General features: G+C 42.6%; 2 protein-coding genes across 10 annotated transcripts in view; one reads left to right on the top strand and one right to left on the bottom strand.

Annotated features, from left to right (window-relative positions):
• LOC306997683 (NLR family CARD domain-containing protein 3-like) overlaps positions 1-22,372 on the top strand; it is a 34,663-nt gene extending 12,291 nt beyond the window's left edge. For 4 of the 9 annotated variants that reach the window (XM_079611045.1, XM_079611046.1, XM_079611047.1 and 1 more), the window contains 10 exons: positions 3,293-3,406; positions 3,801-3,914; positions 4,182-4,277; positions 4,482-6,209; positions 13,491-13,562; positions 13,988-14,161; positions 16,723-16,896; positions 19,663-19,836; positions 21,030-21,203; positions 21,709-22,372. In XM_079611045.1, coding sequence (XP_079467171.1) covers positions 3,293-3,406; positions 3,801-3,914; positions 4,182-4,277; positions 4,482-6,209; positions 13,491-13,562; positions 13,988-14,161; positions 16,723-16,896; positions 19,663-19,836; positions 21,030-21,203; positions 21,709-21,715 — 2,827 coding nt within the window. In that variant the 3' untranslated portion in view covers positions 21,716-22,372. Of the gene's footprint in view, positions 1-3,292; positions 3,407-3,800; positions 3,915-4,181; positions 4,278-4,481; positions 6,210-13,490; positions 13,563-13,987; positions 14,162-16,722; positions 16,897-19,662; positions 19,837-19,936; positions 20,997-21,029; positions 21,204-21,708 lie in introns of those variants that run through there. The other 5 variants (XM_079611053.1, XM_079611048.1, XM_079611049.1 and 2 more) reach the window with 5 other exon arrangements.
• LOC306997685 (NLR family CARD domain-containing protein 3-like) overlaps positions 1-24,500 on the bottom strand; it is a 377,651-nt gene that overhangs the window by 258,497 nt on the left and 94,654 nt on the right. The window lies entirely within an intron of this gene.

Consider the following 24,500-nt stretch of genomic DNA (forward strand, 5'->3'; position numbering starts at 1 on the left):
AACCAGTGTAGAGATGATAAAATTGGTGTTATATGATCATATTTTCTTGACCTAGTAAGAACTCTAGCAGCTGCATTTTGGACTAACTGTAGCTTGTTTACTGAGGATGCAGGACAACCAGCTAATAGAGCATTACAGTAATCTAGTCTCGAGGTCATGAATGCATGAACTAACTTTTCTGCATCAGAAACTGATAGCATATTACGTAGCTTAGCAATGTTTCTAAGGTGGAAAAAGGCTGTTCTTGTGACATTTGAAATATGATTTTCAAAAGACAAGTTGCGGTCTAGTATAACACCCAGGTCTTTTACTGTAGAGGATAAAGTAACAGGACGTCCATCTAGATTAAGGTTGTATTGTAAGAGGTTTTGTGGGCAGTTTTTTGGACCAATCAGTAATACCTCCGTTTTATCTGAATTTAATAGAAGAAAATTACACGTCATCCAATATTTTATATCTTTAACACACTCTGTCATTTTAGATAATTTAGTGTTATCATCTGGTCTAGATGAAATATATAATTGAGTGTCATCAGCATAACAGTGGAAACTTATTCCATGTTTTCTTATAATATTACCAAGTGGCAGCATATAAATTGAGAATAGCAGGGGGCCTAATACAGATCCCTGCGGCACTCCATAATTTACTGACGTTATCTTTGATTTTTCCCCATTTAAATGGACAAAATGGTAACGGTCTGATAGGTACGATCTAAACCAGCTTAATGCCTGTCCCTGAACACCAGTGTAATTTTGAAGTCGATCTAAGAGTATTTTATGATCTATAGTGTCAAACGCAGCACTAAGATCGAGTAAAACTAGTATTGAGATACAGCCTTGGTCAGAAGCTAAAAGTAAATCATTTGTAATTTTAACCAGCGCAGTTTCTGTGCTATGATGTGGCCTGAATCCTGACTGAAACTTTTCATAGATATCGTTTTCTTGCAAGAAAGAGCACAATTGAGCGGACACAACTTTTTCTAGTATTTTAGACATAAATGGAAGATTTGAAATGGGTCTGTAATTTGCTAGGTTATTTGGATCTAATTGTGGTTTCTTAATAAGAGGTTTTATAACTGCCAGCTTGAATGTTTTTGGAACATGTCCTAAAGATAGAGACGAGTTAATAATATTGAGAAGAGGCTCTTCCACTACAGGTAACACTTCTTTCAGTAGTTTAGTGGGTATTGGATCTAATAAACATGTTGTTGGTTTAGATGCAGTGATCAGTTTATTTAGCTCTTCCTGTCCTATAGTTGTAAAGCACTGTAGTTGTTCTTGAGGGGCGATAATTGAGGCTGAATCATAAGACGCTGTCAAAGATTGTACATTTACAATTGTGTTTCTGATGCTTTCTATTTTCTCAGTGAAGAAATTCATGAAATCATTACTATTAAAATGTAACGGAATATTTTGTTCAGGTGATGTCTGTTTATTTGTTAATCTAGCCACGGTGTTAAATAAAAACCTTGGATTGTTTTGGTTATTTTCTATTAGTTTGTGTAGATGCTCAGACCTGGCTGCTTTTAGAGCCTTTTTATAACGTGACATACTGTCTTTCCACGCGATTCTAAAGACCTCTAAATTAGTTTGTTTCCATTTTCGCTCTAAGTTACGAGTTTCTCTCTTGATAACATGCGTAGCACTGTTGTACCATGGTGCTTTACTTTTCTCTCTAACCTTTTTTAATCTAATTGGTGCAACAGTTTCTAATGTACTAGAGAAAATGGTGCTCATACTGCTAGTCATTTCCTCTAGTTCCTCTGTTTGTTTGGGTTCACTGAGGAGCGGAGATAGATCAGGTAAGCTATTCAAGAATCTATCTATAGTGGTTGGAAGGATTGTTCTGCCTGGTCGATAACGTGGCGCAACATGACACATTTCAGCCGTACGTAGTATGCAAGTTACCATGTAATGATCAGTGACATCATCACTTTGCGGTATAATATCTATATCGGTTGGATCAGTTCCATATGATATAATTAAATCTAGAGTATGATTAAGACGATGAGTGGGACCACTAACGTTTTGCTTGACCCCAAAGGAGTTTAATAAATCTATAAGCGCAGCTCCTAACGCATCATTTGTGTTATCAACGTGTATGTTGAAATCTCCAACAATTATTGCCTTATCGGCATTGACCAATAGATCTGAGAGAAAATCTGCAAACTCTTTTAGGAAATCAGCGTAAGGCCCTGGCGGTCTATATACGGTAGCCAAGGCTAGAGATAATAGGGATTTCTTTCTTACATCTAGGAGCGTAACATTTAGAACAAGTACTTCAAACGAATTAAACCTGTGGCCTGTTTTCTGAGTAACATTAAGAATATCTCTATAGATTGTTGCAACACCGCCGCCACGACCAATCAGACGGGGCTCATGCTTATAACCGTATCCTGGTGGAGTGGACTCATTAAGACCGAAATAATCATTTGGTTTAAGCCAGGTTTCAGTAAGGCAGAGTACATCAAAGCTATTATCAGTGACCATTTCATTTACAATAACCGCCTTAGGTGTAAGCGATCTAATGTTTAGAAGACCTAGCTTTAGAAATTGTTTTTGTTCACTAATATTGAGATTTTCTGGTTTAATCACAATTAGATTTTTCTTAGATCCTGCAGTAGATTTATTGTTTGGCCTCACTAAACGAGGAATAGACACAGTTTCTATATAGTGTTCTACACTGGTACTTATATCAATTAATTTGGGACAGCAAAGAATGTGATTTGGACTTTGACTTACTAGTCATATGGTGTGTAACGTCTTGGAGATGTTGTCCGACAGAACAGCCGCTCCGATTCTGCTGGGGTGCAGGCCAGGTGCAGCACGGTAGAGCTAGATTTCAATTTGTTTGGTTTGAATTCATAATTCCTAATATTACCATCTGTCGCTTTGTTCAATTTGTTGAATCATGCTTAACATTTGCAAACCAGTAAGTTTATTTCTCAAAATAATTGTATAATCAAAGTTTGAAACAGTGTAAGACACCATAGAGTCACAGACATTAAAGCAAAAGTGTTACAACACTCCCTGGTCTTTCATAAGATTCCAGTAAAAGTGCACAACATTTATAAGTCTGTCTGCTTTTTATTTTACTTAATTGAAAAACCAGTTCAGTCCAGCAGAAGAGCTCAAACCCAGAGAAACCCATGAAATACTAAATTAAAAAGATCATAAAGTTTCCTCAAAGTGCTTTTTGATGAAAGATGAATGTGTTTATATTAATATGGTTCCTCTAATAAAGAGTGAACACATAATCTAAAGGATTAAACTGAATCTGTTCTCTGTTCCAGTTCAGTCCAGCAGAAGAGCTCAAACCCAGAGTCCAGCTGTGTGTCTATGAAGAGTAACAGCTCCATGGATCATCTAATAGAGTTTAAGAGTGGAGACAAACATCCTAATCTCAGGTATATAATTTCTAAAAAAATTATACTTATAGTATTGTTGATTTAGAAGCAAAATTAATCAAAGTCAGTCATTTAGTCAGTCTAATACAGACTGTATTAGAAGTGTGAAGTGTGTTATGTATTGTATTTTATTTATTGTCTGTATGTCTGTACCTTTTGCTGCAAAACTAGTTTCCCCCAAGGGGGACAATAAAAAGTAAACAAACAAACAGCAATGACATCAAGTAAATGTAAGCTGAGATTTTTTCCACCTTTATATAATTTTAAGTCGTCACCATTATATAGTGCTTTTTACAATACAGATTGTATCAAAGCAGCTTCACAGTGATAATATGAAAATAATACAACAAAGTTGTTTCTAGAAGAAAATTGCTTTACTTAATTGTAAAACCAGTTCAGTCCAGCAGAAGAGCTCAAACCCAGAGTCCAGCTGTGTGTCAATGAAGAGTACCTGCTCTACAATTCAGCCAGCAGTCTTTAAGAGTGGAAACACACAGTCTGATCTCAGGTATACAGCAGTAATATACAGTAATATACAGCAGTGTACTGATCTGAATTTTAACCGAATAATTCTAAATTACAATCCTTTAAATTTCAATCTATTAATGATCACCATTGTGCTTTTGTGTAAAGCTATATGTATTGTATTGTTAATAAATTCTCACACTGTAAATACTGTTGGTCTGTTACTCATTTATTGGTTACTCAATTTATGTGACACAGTTACATCAATATCAGTGTGTCTGATTCTTTACCCTCTTCATTCTGATTTAAGGTCAAATCTTCTATCCAGACCAGTTAAAAACAAAACTGTGTACATGCCTGGGATTCAACCACAAGACTATAATGAAAGCATGTATCCTGGTTACAGGTAAAGTGTAGGGCGTTTTGTTTTTGTTGTTTCATTTTAGGTGCTGCAATTCATATCACACATCACTCAAACACATGGTTAATAATTGAAACATTTCAGAAACCTAATGATCTGTGTCCCATAATACAACAAACAAATAATTTAGTCATTTATGACAATTTACTTCTCTAACTTGTGTAATACTGTGGTATTTTAATCTTACAGCCATGACTCTAAACCTGCTGGAGTCCTCAACACATTGAGATCAAATCTGAGACAGAAGTTTGAGTGTGTGTGTGAGGGAATATCAAAGCAGGGAAACCCAACACTCCTGAATGAGATCTACACAGAGCTCTACATCACAGAGAGTGGAAGTGGAGAGATCAATAATGAGCATGAGGTGAGACAGATTGAGACACAGTCCAGGAGAGCAGAAACTGAGGACACACCGATCAAATGCAGTGACATCTTTAGACCTTTACCTGGACAAGACAAACCCATCAGAACTGTGCTGACAAAGGGAGTCGCTGGCATTGGAAAAACAGTCTCTGTGCAGAAGTTCATCCTGGACTGGGCTGAAGGGACAGATAATCAGGACGTCCAGCTCATATTTCCACTTCCTTTCAGAGAGCTCAACTTGATGAAGTACAAAACACTCAGTCTTTCAGATCTTCTTCATCGCTTTTTCCCTGAAACCAAAGAAATGAACATATCCAGTGATGAGTATAAAGTGCTGTTCATCTTTGATGGTCTGGATGAGTGTCGTCTGCCTCTGGATTTCCAGAGCGATGTGAGGTTGTGTGATGTGACTGAATCAGCCTCAGTGGATGAGCTGCTGGGGAACCTCATTGTAGGGAATCTGCTTCCCTCGTCTCTCATCTGGATCACCTCCAGACCAGCAGCAGCGGATCTCGTCCCCTCGGAGTGTGTCCATCGAGTGACAGAGGTACGAGGCTTCAGTGACACACAAAAGGAGGAATACTTCTGGAAGAGAATCAGTGATCAGAGTCTGGCTGACAGGATCCTCTCACACCTGGAGTCCTCAAGGAGCCTCTTTATTATGTGCCACATCCCCGTGTTCTGCTGGATCTCAGCCACTGTTCTAGAGAAGATGTTGAGTGAAGCAGAGAATGGAGAGATTCCCAGAACTCTCACTCAAATGTACACACACTTCCTGCTCATTCAGACCAACATCAAACATGAGAAGGACTATGAGAAGAAAGTGAAAGATGAAGACATGTTTGTCAAACTGGGGAAACTGGCTTATCGGCAGCTTGTGAAAGGCAACCTGATCTTCTATGAGGAAGACCTGAGCGAGTGTGGCATTGATGAGGCAGAAGCATCAGTTTACTCAGGATTGTGCACTCAGATCTTCAGAGAGGAGTTGGGCTTGTATCGGGGGAAAGTCTTCTGCTTTGTTCATCTGAGCATTCAGGAACATCTAGCAGCTCTATATGTGCATCTCTCCTTTATAAACTATAACATCAATGTGTTTGACCAGATTACCAAACCAACTAATGGAGACAAAGTGTCACTATCTGATCTCCACCAGAGAGCTGTGGATGAGGCTTTAGACAGTAAAAATGGGCATCTGGACCTTTTCCTCCGTTTCCTTCTGGGTCTGTCAGTGAAGTCTAATCAGAGTCTCTTACAAGAACTAAAGACACAGACAGCAAACAGCTCTCACAGCAATGAGAAAACAGTTGACTATATTAAAGAAAAGATCAGTGAGAATCCCTCTCCAGATAAATACATCAATCTGTTTCACTGTCTGAATGAACTGGGTGATCTTTCTCTATTGAACGAAGCTCAACCTCATATGAGCCGTGGAGGATTACGTGATGTGAAACTCTACTCGTCTCAGTGGTCAGCTTTAGTTTTTGTGTTGTTGTCCTCAGAGGAGACACTGCAGGAGTTTAACCTGAGCAGCTTAATTGGAGACAGTAATGATCAGTAAGTAACACTGAGTACAATCATTACAGTCTATGGGCCCTATTTTAACAATCTGAAACGCAAGTATCAAACGTGAAGTAACTTTCTAGCATGTCTAGCTAAATCTAAAATGTGTTGGTCTGAAGTAGCTACATTACTCATAGGTGTGGTTTGGGCGTAACGTGCAATAAACCAATCAGAGCGCCAACTCACATTCCCTTTAAGAGCAGGCGAGCTTGTTCCACGGCGGATTGCTATTATAACGGCGGATTTTCCAGGCACATGCCAGGAGCGGTTCACAGCTGAGGAGACAGACGTTCTCGTCAGGCCCGTAAAAGACAGAGAAGTGACATTGTATGAGGATGGGAGAAAGCCACCCAAATTAGCTTCGGTTAAACAGGTGTATAATAATTTGGTTAAATGTGTAAGCTAGATTTATGCCTATTTTTTCACATCAGTAATAATTTCCCTCGTATGGTAATATTTTTCCTTGTAATTATGTACAGTTTGCAAAAATGTGAACTGCTGCGTTTGTGTAGATGAGAGAAGCAAAGTGTGTGCTCATTGTGCAAACATTACATTATGGCCATACAAGCATCCGCCCTTAAAATAGCATATGAATAACGCGCCACTGACTTTAGACTGGGTTTTTCCTGGTCTGTGGCGGAATTGTTTTCTCAAACTGCAATATAGCACCAGGGAACGTTTGCGCCGGAACACGCCTCCTCTTTTCGCTGAACTGCCCCCGCGAGTGCAAGTTAATTCCCTAATTTACAGACGTGCGTCTGTGAAGGGAAAAGTCTGCTGTGCGTCGGGTGTAAAATAGGAATGATACATACGTCGGTGTACTAAGTCAATTGTGCTGGGTGCAAGATAGGGCCCTAAAACATTATGAACAAAGAGAAACGTCTCGGTTACGTATGTAACCCTCGTTCCCTGAGTACAGGGAACGGAGACGTACGTCGGGTTCCCCTGACGAATTGGGATCACGCTAGGGAGCCTATTACCTTCGAGAACTAAACAAATAGCCAATGAACATTGGCATGCAACATTTGCATTCCGCGGACCCGCCCGTCAGCGCGGGTATAAAAGCCGGAAGTAAACATTGCATCATCGCTTTTCGCTGAGGAGCCGAAGTAACGGACCCCTGCGAAGGTGCAGCCACATGGCAAAGGGACGTACGTCTCCGTTCCCTGTACTCAGGGAACGAGGGTTACATACGTAACCGAGACGTTCCCTTTCGTCCAGGGAACTCCGACGTACGTCGGGTTCCCCTGACGAATTGGGGTCCCTAATAAAACGCCATGGTGCTGGCCCCTTCCAGTGCCCAGCTAAGCCGCCCTACAGCAGTTTTTTCAATAAATTTCGGGGGCTGCTAGGAATCCACTGCTGTTCCGCAAGACCCACACAGAGGACATTGGATAACACTGGGAAGCGTGCCTCAACCCCCGGGGGGGGAGGCACACTACGGAAAACCAGGATGCCTGATCTGGCCTGGAATACTCATATGAAACCACATAGTGAACATATGGAGTCCCTGAGATGGTCCCAACCATTGGAATTGGGAGCGCATACAACAAGGACGACGGCGCGAGTCCGTCGGGGAAGACACGGCTGGACTGCACGTGGCAAAAACCGGTACTCAAGACCACTGAACACCCAGTCTGCTACGACTCTAGCTAGAGGAGCAAACCTGGCGCCGGGCGGTCCGCTACGCCGGGCGCCGGGGGGGTGATGGAGGAGCTCAACGAGGTTACCACTTAGGGGCCAGCGGAGCGGAAGAGACGCACTTATCTGATTACAGAGTGGCGCAGCAAGCCGACACAACCTATTCCCTCGACCCACTGGACGAAGCCAGAACCCGGGAGGAAACCGGTTCCACACGGAGGTTATAGAACCTAGCAAACGTGTTAGGTGTCGCCCAGCCCCCAGCTCTACAAATGTCTGTCAGCGAGGCGCCTTGAGCCAACGCCCAGGAAGCGGCAACCCCTCTAGTTGAGTGAGCGCGCAACCTGGGGGGACAAGGCTCACCCTGAGCCTCATAGGCTCGGGTGATGGCATCACTATCCAGTGGGCTAACCTCTGCTTGGAGACGGCCTTCCCCTTCTGCCGGCCTCCGTAACAGACAAGGAGCTGGTCTGAGGTCCTGAAGCTTTGCGTTCTGTCAACGTAACACCGCAAGGAGCGGACGGGACAGAGAAAAGCTAGGGCTGGGTCTGCCTCCTCCTGGGGCAGCGCTTGCAGGTTCACTACCTGATCTCTAAACGGAGTGGTAGGAACCTTGGGCACATATCCGGGGCGGGGTCTCAGTGTTACATGGGACAGGCCCGGCCCGAACTCTAGGCACGATTCGTCGACCGAAAATGCTTGCAGATCCCCGACCCTTTTAAAAGAAGCCAATGCTAACAGGAGCGCTGTCTTAATAGACAGGATATCAAGCTCTACTGTCAGCAAAGGCTCAAAGGGAGGACTCTGGAGAGCTCTCAGTACCAGAGTCAAGTCCCAAGGGGGTACAGAGTGTACAGGGCGAGGAGGGTTCAACCTCCTAGCACCCTTCAGGAATCTGATGACCAGGTCGTGCTTTCCCACCGACTTATCGTCAACTGCATCGTGATGCGCCGCAATGGCAGCGACATACACTTTGAGGGTTGAAGGGGACAGCCTACGCTCCAACCCATCTTGCAGGAAAGAAAGCACAACGCCGATCGGGCAAGTTCGGGGGTCCTCCTGACGGGAGGAGCACCAAGCGACGAACAGGTTCCACTTCAACGCATAGAGGCGCCTCGTAGAGGGGGCTCTAGCGGAAGCGATAGTGTCTACCACTGCCTGTGGCAGACCACTCAGAACCTCCGCGTCCCGTCCAGGGACCAGACATGGAGTTTCCAGAGGTCTGGACGCGGGTGCCGTAGAGTGCCCCATCTCTGAGAAAGTAGATCCTTCCTCAGAGGAATCGGCCAAGGAGGGGCTGTCGAGAGGAGCATAAGTTCTGGGAACCAAGTCCTGGTGGGCCAGTACGGCGCCACTAGCAAGACCTGCTGCTCTTCCTCCCTGACCTTGCACAGAGTCTGCGCAAGAAGGCTCACTGGGGGGAACGCATATTTGCGTAGGCCCCGGGGCCAGCTGAGAGCCAGGGCGTCCGTGCCGAGGGTCCCCTCGGACAGGGAGTAAAACCACTGGCAATGGGTCGTGTCCGGAGAGGCGAACAGGTCGACCTGCGCCGCTCCGAAGACACTCCAAATCAGCTGGACCGCCTGGGGATGGAGTCGCCACGGTTGAGAGCCCCCGGCACGTAAGCGGCATGAAGCGACCTCAGATGCTTCTGACTCAATAGGAGGAGGTGGGAGGCGAGTCGCGACATACGACGGGAGCGTAGACCACCTTGACGGTTGATGTACGCAACGGTCGCAGTGTTGTCCGTACGGACCAGTACGTGCTTGTGTCTGAGAACCCCTACGAGGCGACACAAAGCTAGACGTACTGCTTGCAACTCCAGGCAGTTGATGTGCCAATGCAGCTGGGGCCCCGTCCACAGACCCGAGACTGCATGCCCTTTGTACGTGGCCCCCCACCCCGTGGCAGAGGCATCTGTGAAAACCACAGCATGCCTGGAAACCTGGATCAAGGGCACTCCAGCCCGAAGGAACGCAGGGTCCGACCACGGGGAGAAGGTTTGGCGGCAGTGCGGGGTCACTTGGACCCGGAACGTGCCACTCTGCCACGCCCACCTGGGGACTCGATCGTGAAGCCAGCGCTGTAGCGGTCTCATATGTAATAGGCCGAGCGGTGTAATCGCCGCTGCGGCCGCCATATGCCCCAGGAGCCTCTGAAATTGTTTCAGTGGAACCGCTGTCCTGCCTCGAAAAGACCTGAGGCAGGTGAGCACTGACTGGACGCGCTCCTCTGTGAGGCGCGCAGTCTGGGCGACCGAGTCCAGCTCCATACCGAGATAAGAGATCCTCTGCGTGGGGCAGAGTTTGCTCTTGTCCCAGTTGACCTGAAGACCCAACTGACTGAGATGCCGGAGCACCATGTCCCTGTGTTCGCACAGAACATCCCGAGAGTGAGCTATAATGAGCCAGTCGTCGAGGTAATTGAGGATGCGAACGCCTTGCTCTCTCATGGGAGCAATGGCCGCCTCCGCGACTTTCGTGAAGACACGGGGGGACAGGGCCAGCCCGAAGGGTAGGACTCTGTACTGATACGCTCGACCCTCGAACGCAAACCGCAGGAACGGTCTGTGTCGAGGAAGTATCGAGACGTGAAAGTAAGCGTCCTTCAGGTCGATTGCTGCAAACCAATCCCGGGGACGGATGCATTCGAAAATGCGCTTCTGCGTGAGCATCTTGAAGGGGAGTTTGTGCAGGGCCCGATTCAAGGAACGCAGGTCCAGGATCGGTCGTAACCCACCGCTTTTCTTGGGTACAATGAAGTAGGGGCTGTAAAACCCGGACCTCATCTCGGCAGGAGGGACCGGCTCGATCGCGTCCTTCGCCAGCAGGACATCGATCTCTTTCCGCAGGACAGGGGCATCCTCTGACCGCACACGGGTGAAGAAAATGCCCCTGTACCTGGGAGGCCGGCGAGCAAACTGAATTGCGTAGCCGAGCCGAATGGTGCGGAGGATCCACCGGGACGGAGCTGGAAGCGCTAGCCAGGCCTCCAGGAACCGAGCGAGTAGACCCACCCGAACCACCGGCGTACCCGCGGAGGGGCAGCAGGGCGGGGGACAGGGACCCGGCTCCAGCGACGACATGGCGACCGCGAGCGGGGTCTGGGCGCAGGTACTGACACCTACCTGTCCACACCGGGGGGCAGACGGCAGAGAGGGCTCTTCGTGTACCCTCTGCTGCGGGCCGCCCCGTGGCGAGGGGAGGGGGAGAGACGAGGAACGAGGCCCTGACTCCTCGTAACCCCGTCTCTGCGCCTCCGTGGCCAGCCGCAGGCCGGGGCGACGCGGAGGGTTCCGCGAGGCCGCTACCCGCAGGCTGGGGAGAGGGGAGCGGGGGCCGTGTCGCACTGAAACGACACGCGCCGCCGCTGCGACCCTCCCGCACGGGGGAGACTGCGTGCCCGACAGTCTCGGCCGTGGATGACCTGGAAAAGGATGTTTCAGAAACTGCTCTTTTATTGAGAAAGTGGGTACCACTGACTGTGTCAGTGGCGGAACAAAAACAAAACAAGGATTCTCCACCCGGCCCTCCCCCGGGGGAAGGAGGCGAATAGGGACCGCCTCCCGCAGAGCAGCAACATCCTGATCCAGGTCGCCCGCATCAGGAACGACGCCCACCTCTCTTCTTCCTGGAAGGTGCAGGTGGCGTCGGAGCGGGCTGGGCCGCCCTCTTACGGCCCGACCTCCGTCCCCCAGGCTGAGGCTGCTGGCCTGGAGGGGGAGCGGCCGCAGGAGGACGACCTCGGCGACGAGCGGCCGGAGGCTGTGCAGCAACAGGAGTTGGGCCAGCAGCGGCCTTCCTCCTGTGCAGGACATGCCGCATAGCTTCCGACTGCTTCTGGGCGGCGGAAAACTCTTGGGCCAAGTTATCCACCGCCTCGCCGAAGAGGCCCCCTTGGGACACGGGGAAGTCGAGAAGTTTGTTCCTCTCGGCTTCCCGCATATCCGCAAGGGTGAGCCATAGGTGGCGCTCCTGGACCACAAGTGTGGACATCGCCCGACCCAGCGAACGTGCGGTAACCTTCGTCGCCCGTAGAGCGAAGTTAGTCGCCGCACGCAGCTCCTGCAGCAAAGCTGGGTCGGGACCACCCCCCTGCAGGTCATGGAGTGCTTTGGCCTGGTGGACCTGAAGCAGAGCCATGGCATGCAGGGCGGAGGCGGCGTCTCCACACGCCTTATAGGCCTCCCCGGTTAAACCCGAGGAGAACCTACAGGCGCGGGAGGGGAGTGAAGGGGCACCCCGCCAGGTGGAAGCGGCCTTCGGACACAGTTGCATCGCGATAGACCGCTCCACTGGGGGGATTCCCTCGTACCCGTGCGCCGCCCCACCGTCAAGGGTGGTGAAGAGGGAGGGGCGAGGAGGCCCCCGCCGGTACGCCAGAGGCGCCGACCAGGACTTCCTCAACTCCTCATGCACTTCAGGGAAGAAGGGCACTGGAGCGGTGCGCGGGGCATCCGCACGCACCGCAGCAGGCCAATCATCAAGCCGCGAATGCGAGGGCCCGGGCGGAGGGTTCCACTCGAGTCCCACATTCGCGGCCGCCCTTTCGAGCATGGCAACCACTTCGGGATCAGCGTCAGCCGCAGCCACCGCACCCGAAGGGGGTGGAGCCGCTGACTCCTCACCCGAAGATGATTGCGCCTCTTCCGATGCCGCGATAGACATCTGATCCTCCGGGGGCGCTCCAAAGGAAACAACCGGAACCGTGCGGGACGGCCCCGGAAGTTCCCCCGGAAGCGCCGCTGGCAGCGAGCTGCTAGAGGAGTGGGAAGCTCGCGAGGATGTTTCACCACACGAGACATTCCGCACTGTAACCCTCATACGCTCACCAACGGGAATGACCGAAGTAGCCGCCTGTCGAACTGAACCGACAGACGAACTAGATCGAGCATTCTCCGAAGGGACTCCCCCATATTTCAGGGATCTTAGTCTCGAGCGGAGCGTCGCGATGGCCATGCTCCCACAGAGAGAGCATGACTCATCCAACAACGCTGCCTCAGCATGCCTTAAGCCCAAACATGCGAGACAGTGTTGATGGCCATCATCCGGAGGGAGAAGTCTACCACATCCAGAAACGCACGGGTGAGTCGACATCCTGAAAAGGACGCGAAACACCCGCCAGCTCTTTTAGACAGAAAAAGAGAGAGAGAAAACAAGAGAGAGAGAGAGAGAGAGAAAACGCCGAAGCGCCGAGGGACCACCGCAGCAGACAACCGGGGGAAAACTGCAACCCTTTGCTGCCGAGGGCGAGGATCGCTGCACCGCGCCGTCACACCAGCGATTTCTGCTCTCCAGGTAACTGCTTTGTTTTTGTCTCCAGAAGGCTTGGCTTGAAGATTCAGGAATACTGAGGCTCCGAAGCGAAAGGCGATGATGCAATGTTTACTTCCGGCTTTTATACCCGCGCTGACGGGCGGGTCCGCGGAATGCAAATGTTGCATGCCAATGTTCATTGGCTTTTTGTTTAGTTCTCGAAGGTAATAGGCTCCCTAGCGTGATCCCAATTCGTCAGGGGAACCCGACGTACGTCGGAGTTCCCTGGACGAAAGGGAACTAAGAGATCAGAGATGTTTCAATGCATTAATGCTTATTATTATTTTTAAATGCTTATTTATTTTTTATTTTCAATTAGTGTCACACAAAATACAGCAGATGAAGTTCTTCAGAAGCTGCTTCCTGTGGTTACAGAAACTAGATCAGTTGTGTAAGTAACACTGAGAACAATCATCACTGCTAAAACATTATGACATTTCTTAAACATTATAAATTAATGGTTTAACAAAAAATATGAGTGTCACACTTCAGCTTTTAAACCCTTCACCTATCTGACCTGATTTGTTATCTACTTAATAGTTTTTTATGATATTTGTGTGAGAAATTTATTTTAAAATATATTCATTTTATAATTTATGTATATAAACATTTATATGTAGACTTTTTATATTTTAATTTAAATGTTAATACATTTATATTTAGGGAAAAATAGATGTATTCTATGTATTCTATTTTATCATTTTTATATATTATATCTATATATTTTTCTCCCTCACAAATTATAAACACAATTAAGAAAACAAAGATTTCTGTGTTGATCTGAGAGAGTGAAGAGTGTGTCATTGTTCTCTACAGGTTGAGAGATTGTGGTGTCACAGATGAAGGTTGTGCTGCTCTGGCTTCAGCTCTGAGATCAAACCCCTCACACCTGAGAAAACTGAATCTGTCATATAATAAACTAGAAGACTCAGGAGTGAAGCTGTTTTTTGCTGTACTGGAGAATCCTCACTGTAAACTGGAGAAACTGAGGTAAGATCATATGTGATTTTCACATTAAAATGTCACTGTGAATTCATAAAGTATATTCAAAATGGAATAAAATGCAGGGAAATAACTATTATTACATTAATTACAAGCAAAACTATTGAAACAACATGATCAAATTCACCAACTTAAATTTATGTCATATGATGTAAGAGGATTAATATTTTTTTCAGTTTGAAGCATTTGCTGTATTTCTACTGCTGCTCTGAGTTCATGTGTTTGATCTGTAAACAGTAGGGGTGTAACGACGATACACGTATTCATATTGAACCGTTCGGTACGAGGTTTTCGGTTCGGTTTTCGGCACGCATTTTCAAACCGAACGGATCGTTAGACCATTTTTCCTGCCGACCAAAATTTAGTTATTTCAAATGTAGGCGCGTTGCGCGTGGCAAGTGCACTCATAATGTAAGAGATGCTGGCGCAACCACAACATTGCTCAACATCAAATGGCAAATGTAATGTAAGTCGAACGAAACTGAGCTATGCGTTATTGTGTGGTTGACGGACCGTTTATCAGTGTGGACCAATGCAGAGCGAGCCGATATTGATCAAGCATTACTGTTACTTCACAGCGAGATCCAGTAAAGAAAGCATTTGAATTTGCCACTGAAATAATAACATCGCTGCAAGATCTAGTGAGAAACACTTTCTCCATTATTAACATCAAACATCGCTGACGTGGAAACCAGGAAGAAACATTGTGCCATGAATTAACTATTCAGTGTCCACAGATCAGCAACATTCACCATGGATTTACTGTAGTAACACTAGTAACTGTAACCATGGAAGTTTGGCAGGAATAGTAGGCTATAATGCTTTCAAGTAACATTACGTCGGTTTAATTTTGACATTATGAATACAATTGCTGCCCTCAAATGTTAGTTTATAACTACTACAATATTACATTTCATTTTGTCCAAGGAGCTGTTTTGTTTTATATGCTCCTAAGAAAAGTCAAGTATAGCTCCATCATTGTTCAAAGTAAAAAAATATATACTTGATGTAAAATGATGTTAGTTTTATAAAAAAATTAAATCAAGGAAATTTCTCTGGCATTTCTTTCTTTTTGCTGTATCGATGATGTACCGAACCGTATCGTATCGAACCGAACCGTGAATTTTGTAAAACCGTTACACGCCTAGTAAACAGAGATTCAAGTTCTCAGTCGCTACGACGGATTTTTGTTAACCCTCTGGGGTCTGAGGGGTTTTCTGGGTCCTGGAGGTGTTCGGACATACTCTGACATTTGCGCTTATTTCTTTAGTCTTATTACACTGTATTCAGCACAAACTCTGCTACAATAGTATATCAGCAGCATGTATGTAAAAGTTTGTAGTTTTGAGATAATGATGTTTATGCGTGGTTTATGAAAAAAAAATTGTCACTGAAATAAGGTCATAATACCCATACTGATTATTTCTTCACAAGACTTTGAAAATGTTATCATGTAGCCTAGAATATTTGCTTCAAAACTATGTGAAAATCATCCTGCATACTCATTCAGATAAAACAATATATTGATTTAAAATTTGTAAGACATGTTTTGTGTAAGAAAGCTTTTGAGAAGAAGACTTTATGCCATAATGGCCCTATTAGGAGCTCTCAGGCCATATCATTATGGGGAACCTTGCAACCTTGCACAAAGAATGACTGCATTTAAAAAAAAATGGCTTTTTGATTTTTGGGATTTATTTACAACACAACATAATCCAAAGATACCCAAAAAAGGACAAAAAAGCACATTATTGAACACACTGATCACACCTTTGTGCCATTCCTGAAACATAGGTGTCATACATACCTGTCATTTCCATGTTGTTCGATTTTTCATTTTACTATGTAGGCCTATATGTACAGAGAATCATGTGTTTAAGTCAGCAGGACTCCATCAGTTGTCTCTCATCTGGTCCCTGTAAAAAAAAAAACGAAACAACTGTTTTGCCGGTTACATTTTGCCGGTTACTCGACACAGGTAAATTGCAATCAAAGTTTTTATTTTATTTTATTGAATACTTGAATTTTATCGACGAATCGTGACAGTCCTAATTACATTCATTAAAACAATTGGGAGTCGACATGATTACTATTCATTTTAATATCACATCTGTGTAAATGAAGTGTAAGAAATCCTTTTTTTCTGTGTTCAAGTGTTCAATCTCTCTTTCTTGAGTTGAGGTGATTGAGTGATTGATCTGTAAATGATTGAACACATGAGCTGATCCTCAGACCTGATATGATTAACATTTAACACTCTTTACTTTAAGCACAGTCTGGTCTTTAGTACATGAAGAAAAAGATGCATTTATCCTTAATGACCATCACATCGATTTTTTTACCATCTTTACACATTATTTAATGTGATATAAACAATTTTTATATACGTTTTATATAAGCTTTTCTCTCACACAAACACAAACAAATAACATGGTGAATCTCACTTACATCAAACATGGTGATCTGTGCTTTTTTTAATTATGAAGTCTGTTGATTCGATCTGTGTGTCTGATCTGAGAGAGTGAATAATGTTTCATTGTTTTCTACAGGTTGTGTCATTGTGGTGTCACAGATGAAGGTTGTGCTGCTCTGGCTTCAGCTCTGAGATCAAACCCCTCACACCTGAGAGAACTGGATCTGTCATATAATAAATTAGGAGACTCAGGAGTGAAGCTGATCTCTGCTGTACTGGAGAATCCTCACTGCAAACTGGAGATACTGTGGTAAGATCATCTCTACCATGAAGACTCGGAGTGAATAAGGATTAATATGTAACTAGTGTATACAATATATCTTTGGTATAAACCCCATCCGGTGGTTCAGCCACAGATACCTGCTTGGACCGTCAGATACTCAACACTCAAATTTTGACACATTTAATTCTCTGTTGGAACAAAAGTGGCTAACTTCTGTCAACCTCATCTATAAGCAAGGACAAAAATAAAGATAATAATTTAAATCAATATCAATTCTGGAATAAGAAAAATCTAAACAAAGAAAAAACACGATAGTTCGTTGAATACATTTTTTCTTCCAGCCCTAATACACACACGTGTTCCTTAAAATGTTTACAATGACAATAAACACACACACACACACACACACAAACACACACACACACACACAAACACACATGCACGCGCACACACAGACCAATGGAGAAGATTAAACAAAACTCGCTGAGGTTTCCCCACTGCGACCTTAATGTGGAATCATTTGTAGCAATTGAAAATAAACTACTTTTCAAAAACAGCATCATTCACATTCTTTCTGAAAACGTACACATATGTAACAGTTGGTCACGTGCTGTGAATAATGAGCACTTCTAATCCATAACACTATTTAAAGTGTACAAAAAATATGATTAAGGATTTTTATAATTATCTGGATATTAACTCCTTAGATAGATACATAAACTAGTACCAATATATTCTAAACATGTAATAAATACACTCTTTTAAGTAATTGTTTTATCTGAGAATGCATAGATCTCTAAAATGATCTTTCTCATTCACTTTTCACATTTCTCAATGAAATTCACCCGTGAATCAAACAATCAGCACTAAATATACAGAATTAAACATTAAATACAAACATACATACCACATACACACATTACACACTAAATGTTCTCTATATGTGGTCTTGGGCCCTTATGTACGCCATTAATGCTCAAAATGGAGTACTGAGCTCATGCACCTCTGAACCAATGAGCTATTAAAACTTTTAACTCAACACACAATCGATAGAATACTCACATCTGCACACTCTTAAAGGGTACCTATTATGCAAAGTTCACTTTTACATGGTGTTTGAACATAAATGTGTGTTGGCAGTGTGTGTACACAACCACCCTATAATGATAAAAATCCAACCAGTGTTTTTTTTTAATCCCCATAAATCATAAGCACTGTCTCAGAACGAGCTGTTCTCAGAATCAATGTGACGTAGAATTGCACAAGCTCCGCCCACGACTGTTGATTGACACTGCAGTTTGAGCATAGACCTGCCCTAAGTGAGCTGGACACAGTCCGCCATTGTTTCAACGCTGGAGCAGCTGTAGAATGTCTCCGAAAGCGATTAAGGTGTTTTGTTTTTTGGATGTTAGAATAAACATAGCAGTCTTTATTTACTCTCGTTATTACTCGAGGATTAATCAGTACAACTGCTCTCGTGATCCAGCTTACAGTCTCCGGAGTGACAGGACTAATGCTACTGATCACAGCAGAAATTAAAGTGAGAGCGAGCACTTTATGACAGCTCGAGCTCATCGAGTCGTTTTACAGATATACAGTTTACCAGTTTATAAAGCACACACTGAAAAGGTGTGTATATATTTGTTTACTGTTAGTTGTAACGAGTGTTTTGTGTACTTCGCTGTGTAACGTTATGTTCCATGATAATGAAAGGGAGAGAGAGAGAGAGAGTTTATGGATAAGACTTAATGCGCACTTCTTATACAGTGTTTATTCTTACAGTGATTTTCTGCAGTAAAACTAACGCTTCATCTTTTGTGTGATGTACAATAAACTTAATTGAACTCATCAGTATATTTTGGTCATCATTCAGACGGGGTCTACTACAGCAGGCTTGTGTTAATAGTGGAGCAGATGGCATAAGTAACGTAATTAAAATAAACATACCTGTTATATCTCTATTCAGCATATATTCTCTAGCTCTGTGGGCATTATTGTCTGACTCGAACACCGTTACTGTGAGTTTCTGTTTTGATATTATCATCTTTCTGTGAGATGAGATTGTCCTGGCTCTGAGTGCGTGCTGGTTAGGCTCTGCCCCCTCTGCGTGGAGCCGCATCTCATTAACTTTTAAAGGAGACACACTAAAACAGAGCGTTTTTCTCAGCCCCCCCCCCAAAAAAACAATTTAAATATGCTGTAAAAAATTATCTGTGGGGTATTTTGAGCTAAAACTTCACATACACACTCTGGGGACATCAGAGACTTATTTTACATCTTGTGAAAAGGGGCATAATAGGTGCCCTTTAAACATTATACAACATTAAATTAACAAATAATTGGAATTAATACCTGAATAGAGGGGGAGAGGATTAAACAAAACTCGCTGATGTTTCCCTACTGCAAACTTTATGTGGAGTTCTCCCCCTAGTGTTTAACAAGACCAGGTTAATCGATTGCACGTCGCATTGTGCCAAACTAATAGATCGCAGATGAACACAAAATTACATACAAATTAATTATTTACATTTTATAAACTTTATACACACATTTGAAATAGTGTGACTATAGTGATGTCAATGTTTCACCGATTTAAGGATTTATAAAATACATATTTCAATCTGTCATACACACACGTTGGGTTTCCATGTTCTATAGGGACTTTCGTTAGAAATAATGATTTTTTAAATAAGATTTTATAATATATGTCATATTGACAGCATTATGTTATTTATTTTTTAAGTCTTATGTTTATCTGGATATAGGCTTAATGTGTGTCATTGTTTTCTACAGGTTGTATGATTGTGGTGTTACAGAAGAAGGTTGTGCTGCTCTGGCTTCAGCGCTGAGATCAAACCCCTCACACCTGAGAAAACTGGATCTGTATAAGAATAATCTAGGAGACTCAGGAGTGAAGCTGTTGTCTGCTGGACTGGGGAATCCTCACTGTAAACTGGAGTTACTGGGGTAAGATCATCTCTACCATAAAGATTCAGAGTGAATAAGGATTAATATGTAGATAGTGTATACAATATAACTTTGGCGTAAACCCCATGCGGTTGTTCAGCCACAGATTCCTGCTTGAACCGTCAGATCCTGCTGGCGGTAGAAGCCAACGATGAGGAGACTCCCTGAAGAGGAACATTTACATCTTCATATATTATTATCTCCCAAAAGAAAGTAAAACTAACAGCTAAATAAACCGGATGAACTACAAACCAGACAACAGATGCAGGTTACAGTGAAGAGGTTTTTTTTAAAAAAAGCACAAATGTTTGATGTAAATCAACTTGCCTTGTAATGCTTGTGCAAACAGACCCTTGTAAAAGCGTGAGCTTTGCCTCAAAATGTGTGTGTGCAGCTGAAAAGAGGAAAGTGGTGTGTGTTTCACCTGAACTGTTACGATATTAGATTTATCACTACATGATTTTCATGGCCAAAATAACACACGATGACAAAATATCACCATATCTATAAAAAAAAAAAAAAAAATGCTATCAGACAAATTCACCTTTATTTTTTTGAAAAAGAAAAATCACACCATGGCATAAAAAGGAACAATTCCACTTAATGGCGACTAGTTTCAAATAATGGTAACACTTTATCACAAGTATATAGTAACACAGCGCTTAGAAATCATTTTCAAAATATTTATACTTAATGAATATTATATAATAGTATATAAGCTTTTGTCAATATATTAAGAAACTATATACAAATAGTGAGTCCTTCATTCATTGTCACTGTAATTAACAAAGTGTTATTGTTTAATTAGCTCTTATGTAAAGAGTTAGATAATGCTTTGTTAACAATGTATTAACCATGAATAGTTCTCACTTAAGATTAGGTCACGGAAATAAATAAAAATTCAGTAAGTGCTTTTATACAGCCTTTATTCAACATTAATTACATTAGTATTAAGAATTCCTTAAAATGTTTACAAATACATTAAGCACGCACACACACACGCGCGTGCACACTTTGGTTTCGATGTTTTATTTTTCATTTTTATACTGTACAAACTGTATATTTTATCCCCTAATCCTAAGTGATGTATTTTAACAACGTGAACTAATGAGTATTTGTATACATTTCATATTGAAAGCATTGTTATGTTTATCTTTGTATATAGGTTTAATGTGTGTCATTGTTCTCTACAGGTTGAAGGATTGTGGTGTCACAGATGAAGGTTGTGCTGCTCTGGCTTCAGCTCTTAAATCAAACCCCTCAAATCTGAGAGTAATGAATCTGTATGCGAATAAATTAGGAGACTCAGGAGTGAAGCTGCTGAAGGATCTGAAGGATGATCCACATTATAAACTGGAGAGACTAGAGTAAGAATAGTTTTTAACGATTTTCCTCATCATATTTTCATTTAACGTTGAAATGGCTAGAAAGTTTTACTCACTAGAAATAAAATGACATTTTACCAGGTTCAGTAAAACCGTGTTGTGTGTGTGTGTGTGTGTGTGTGTGTGAATATTATGTCTGAGATCATCAGATAATGAGTCTAAAATTCAGCTTTGGTGTCTGTAGGTCTCTGCACTTTAAACTGTGAATTATGTGTATGATAATCTGAGATTTGAGTTGTTTGTTAACTGATATTAAATTTGTAGTGAAATGATAATTTCAGCTGGTTCTGTATCAGCTGTCCGTTGTATGAAAGTGACCTTTCATGTCCTTTTGATTTTGAAAAGTGACTTTGAGCATCAGATAGAAGCTATAATATCATCTTTGAGAATTAATTAATATAGATTATCTAGTTGTTTTCTTATGAAAAGATGTGACATACATAATATCTCATACTGCATATGTAACTGTGTGTGTGTTTTATTTTAGGTATTAGATGACAGTCTGATCTTCTAATGACCATCTAAAGGTATATAAGGATCCACTACAGAGACTCACAGTCAACAGAATCAACAGAGATTGAAGATAAATTACGACTTTATTTAGATTTCAACGATCTTCTGACAGACCTGATGAGGTGGCAGGGAAACACCATTTATTTCACAGCAGCAAATTACAGTTTATCATTCATAGATTAACCATTTTATTTGTATAAACGCACCGTACCCCATTAAGCTTGGAGTTTTGTTACAGAGTAAATAAAGAGCCTGAATATCTCTGTGTTTGTGTTGTAACAGCAGAGGAAGACAGAGACTAATGAAATATGTTTTTTTATAATTATGAGAAGAAGAAAAAACAGTTCAAGCTCACTTTTAGAAAACAATGGAAGCTTGAGTTAATACATCATGTTTTTAATAATAGTTGCATTACATTTATTAATGTATTAACCCCCTGAGGTCGGCAAACGCGCGGGCGCGTTTTGCTCGTTTTTTTTTACATAGCAGCAAAATAGACCTAAAATACTCCGTCGGTTTTGGTCATACAGACTTAAGAAATATGAAAAAATAAGCTGTTAAATGTCTACTTTTTTATGTGTCCACTTACAATAGAAATAAAACATTGTGCTTTTGTAAAATAAAGAAAGTAAACAGGGAGTGCTTTCTGCCTCTCCGTCTTCGTGAACTTTTTTTCTGAAGCACTTCTCTAAACTCAAACAAAACTCAGCGAATACTATTCACTCAGACATGAGCTATATATCTTTATAATCATTTAAGTGTGTAGTTTTAAATTATCTAATTCAAATCTAAAACAAATATTCTCTGTTTATGTAATCTATATAAAAAGAGCGAGAGATCAGCCGTCCTCATTATCTTTCTGCCAGCTCATTACTCCGCTAATGTGACACGCCCATCGAGAGCGCGCGCTATTCAAACGCAGATGATCTGAAGCAACACATGCAAACCAGTCAACGCCCACAACAGCTGGAAAACACGCTCGCTGTGAGGAATAATAATATCGTGATAATCCTGTAAATTTTACCTCAAACGTGCTGGAGTAGCCGAACAACGGATCCAGCTGCAGATCATCAGTAAGTGCTTTGTTCTAATCGCGATATGAACTGGTGTCTGTAATCCGCAAAAGACTGTTTAAATTTGAATCGCGTTTCTGTGTTTGAATGAATGAACGGCACATGTGCATGCGTTTGTTTACTAACGTTACAGCTCGCGCGTGTCTGTGTGTGTGAATGAAATATCTATTGCCTACTGAGATGAGTAAAAATCGACTGAATACGTTGAAATAAAATGTCTTTGTATAAGCAACATTTTAAACTGCAAATTAACATTTATGCCCTAATATAGGCTATATTATAAAAGACGATATGTTACAGACGAAATATGAAAGACAACATTTTGTTTTGGATAGATTATAAAGTTTGTACTGCCACATCAAAACCTAATTTCCAAGGTGCAAACAAAATCTTAAAAGGTCAATATAAGCCTTCTCTTTAAATTATTTTTGTGTTTTATTAGTGACAAATTTGGGGAGAGGATAGCCTACATAATCCAAAACTTTCTGAAAATACGAATGAGAATTAACTGCACAATTACTAGAAATGTTTACCTTGGATATTATACAATTTGCAAGCATAGGCCTACACAGTTTGTGGAAAAATACACTTTTTTTTCAAGATGTTTCCAACTCTGAACCAATTCTGTAGATGTGTGTGTGTATGTATGTATGTATGTGTATATATATATATATATGTGTGTGTGTGTGTGTTGTCTTTGCATTATTTGCATTCTGTGTGGCTCAGTGACACACTCAGTGAAAGGCTCATTAGTATGCAGCATTAGCAGGTCTTCTTTGTCTCCAGGTGTGAATGAGGACATTATTCATGACCTTGTTGGATCATTCACGCCCCCCTGCATATTGCCTTTCCAAACAAAAAGTGTCTTACAAAATTTAAATCAATCTATTGTTTAATGTGAACGATTAGCCCGGATGATTTTCAGATCATTTTGAAGTAAATACTCTAGCCGACAAGATCCATTAGTCAAAAGTATTGTGGGAATATGTGAAGTTGGTCGTTTGTGGTCTTATATCAGAACATTTAAGTTTGAGTTTTTTGAATAACCACGCATAAATAATATTCTCTCAAAAATGCAAACATGTACATACATGTTGCTCACATATTATGATAGTCATGTTCGTGCTAAATAGAGTGTAATTACACCCTTGCCATTAATATGTTTATAAGCAACTGAAAAAATACAAATATCAGGTCATGTCAAAACATCTCAAGGACCCCAAAAACACCTTAGACCCCAGAGGGTTAAAGGGGTCATATGATGCATTTTCATGGTTTCCTTTTTCTTTAGTGTCTTATGTAGCTGTTTGTGCATGTATAAGATCGTTAAACTTACAAAGCTCAAAGTCTCCCAGAATAAAAAGATTTATTCAATCTATTGCCGGTATACACTGAAGATTTTGAGCTGCCCCAGACGAAAGATTCCCCAAATCCCAAACCAGTTCTACCAGAAAGACGGGAGAATAAATACTGTAACAATTACTCATTTATTACCAGCCCAGCAAGCAATATTATGATATAAAGTTATTTGGCGTAGGCCCTGTCCGTAGCTCGCAATCTGAGGGTCCGGACTCTGCATTTCCTGCCTGAAGACGAAGGCAGAGGCTCAGCCGACCCCCAAAAATAGGTGGAAGATTAATTCAACCGGGAACGGTAAAGAAAAGTATACCCATCAGTTGTGTATTCGGTAGTT

This window comes from Phoxinus phoxinus (genome assembly GCF_949152265.1).
Source record: "Phoxinus phoxinus genome assembly, chromosome: 4".
NCBI classification, from domain to species: Eukaryota; Metazoa; Chordata; class Actinopteri; order Cypriniformes; family Leuciscidae; genus Phoxinus; species Phoxinus phoxinus.